Source organism: Nothoprocta perdicaria, unplaced genomic scaffold (genome assembly GCF_003342845.1).
Source record: "Nothoprocta perdicaria isolate Ctin4 unplaced genomic scaffold, notPer1 scaffold_170, whole genome shotgun sequence".
Taxonomy (NCBI): domain Eukaryota; kingdom Metazoa; phylum Chordata; class Aves; order Tinamiformes; family Tinamidae; genus Nothoprocta; species Nothoprocta perdicaria.
The window spans coordinates 1,663,738-1,665,425 of NW_020454872.1; the positions used below are offsets into that span (position 1 = coordinate 1,663,738).

Genomic DNA, 1,688 nt, shown 5'->3' on the forward strand with positions numbered 1-1,688 from the left:
ACCCACGGGCACAGACCCCCCCGGGGGGGGCCCTCACTGTCCCGTGCCCGCCGCCCCCACGGCGCCCCACCTGGCACGGTGCCATTGTTGGCGATGAAGGCGGCCAGGTCGACGGGGCGCTCGTCCACGTGCAGGTGCCGCATGCAGCCCACGAAGTGGCGGCTGCGCACGGGGAAGCTCTCGGGCAGCGTGGGCACGCCGCCCAGCAGCAGCGGCCCCGTGAGGTCCAGGGACCTGCGGGGGGGACGGGTGGGCGCTGTCACCTCCAAGACCCCCCCGGCGCCCGCCCGCCCGCCCGCGGCCCCTGCCCGGCCTCACTTCTTGCTGCCCGCCTGGGTGCCCTGCGCGGCGCACGAGTAGTTGCCGAGCGCGGCGCCGAACTTGAGGGCCATGCCCGTGTCGCAGTCGTCCACCGTCACCACGGCCACCTTCTGCTCCGAGGGGCCCTGCGGCAGCCCCGACTTGCCCAGCACGGGCTGCAGGCGCCGGCGGGCAGGGCTCACACCCTGGCACCCCCGGCACATCCCTCCTGCCCGCTCCGCTGCTCCGGCGGCCACGAAACCTCCACCCCGACCCGCACCCTGGCACCGCTAGCTCCAACTCCTCGGTCTTCCAGCCACCCCGTCCAGCCCTCCTTGCAGCCCTGCCTCCGTCTGGGCCTCCCTTCCTGCCACCCTCCCTCTCTCCATCCTGCTTCCATCCATCTATTCACCCTTCATCCCTCCCTCCTCCCAGCCCTGCTCCCTTCCACCTCTCCATCTTCCCATCCTTCTACTTCTCCTTCCCTCCCTCCCTTCCCTCCCACCCATCCGAGCCTCCCTCCCCATTCCCCTCCATCCTTCCCTCTCTCCACTCCTGCATCCGCCTCATCCCTCCCTCCACTTCCCCATCCCTCTATCCACAAGCTCCTCCAGCAACCCCCCTCATCCAGCCTCCCCTCTAGCCCCATCCCTCCATCCCGACCCCCAGCCCATCCCTCCCTCCATCCCTCTCCAGCCGCCCTTCCTCCCTCCTCCACCATCCACCCCTCTCCCTGCTCTCCTCCTGCATCCCTCCTTCCCCATCCCTGCGCCCTCCCTCCGTCGCCACCCTCGGTCCCCTTGTCCCTCCCTCGGTCCCCCCGCCTGCCCCGTGCCCCCCGGTCTGCCCCGTGCCCGCCGTGCCACCCGCCTTGTTGTAGTAGTGCAGCTGCACGCGGTGCCACTGGCCGTCGCTCACGCCGCCGGGCACGTAGGGGGACACGGTGGTGGTGGACTCGCCTGCGGGCACGGCGCGTGAGGAGGGGGCTGGCGGGGACGGGGACGGGGACGGGGCCGGGGCCGGGGCGGATGGTACCTGCGGAGAAGGTGAACTGGAGCTGCTCGCCCACGAGCTCCAGCGCCACGAAGTCGTGCTTCTCGTTGAAGCGCCCGTTGTAGAGCAGCAGCCCGTCCCGCTCCTTGGTGGCGAACCTGGCGGCACGGGGCGGGGGGCACCTCAGCCCRTGCCCCCCATGCCCCCAGGGATGTCCCCCGCTGCCCCCGGCGCGTCCTGCCGCCCCGCTCCCCGCACGTCCCTTGTCACCCCCAGGCCTGCCCGCTGCCAACCGGTGCCCAGAGCCCCCGGGGTCACCCCTTACTCCAGGAGCCCCCTCCCCACCGCTCCTCATCATGCCCCGTGCCCCCCTAGGGGTGCCACATCCCCCCCCC

General features: G+C 72.4%; 1 protein-coding gene across 1 annotated transcript in view; it reads right to left on the bottom strand.

Annotated features, from left to right (window-relative positions):
* The window catches only part of CELSR2 (cadherin EGF LAG seven-pass G-type receptor 2), a 24,118-nt gene that overhangs the window by 14,286 nt on the left and 8,144 nt on the right, over nucleotides 1-1,688 (bottom strand). The window contains exons 3-6 of the mRNA XM_026036075.1: nucleotides 1,336-1,451; nucleotides 1,171-1,259; nucleotides 319-476; nucleotides 66-234 (exon numbers count right to left, since the gene is read on the bottom strand). Coding sequence (XP_025891860.1) covers nucleotides 66-234; nucleotides 319-476; nucleotides 1,171-1,259; nucleotides 1,336-1,451 — 532 coding nt within the window. The remainder of the gene's footprint in view (nucleotides 1-65; nucleotides 235-318; nucleotides 477-1,170; nucleotides 1,260-1,335; nucleotides 1,452-1,688) is intronic.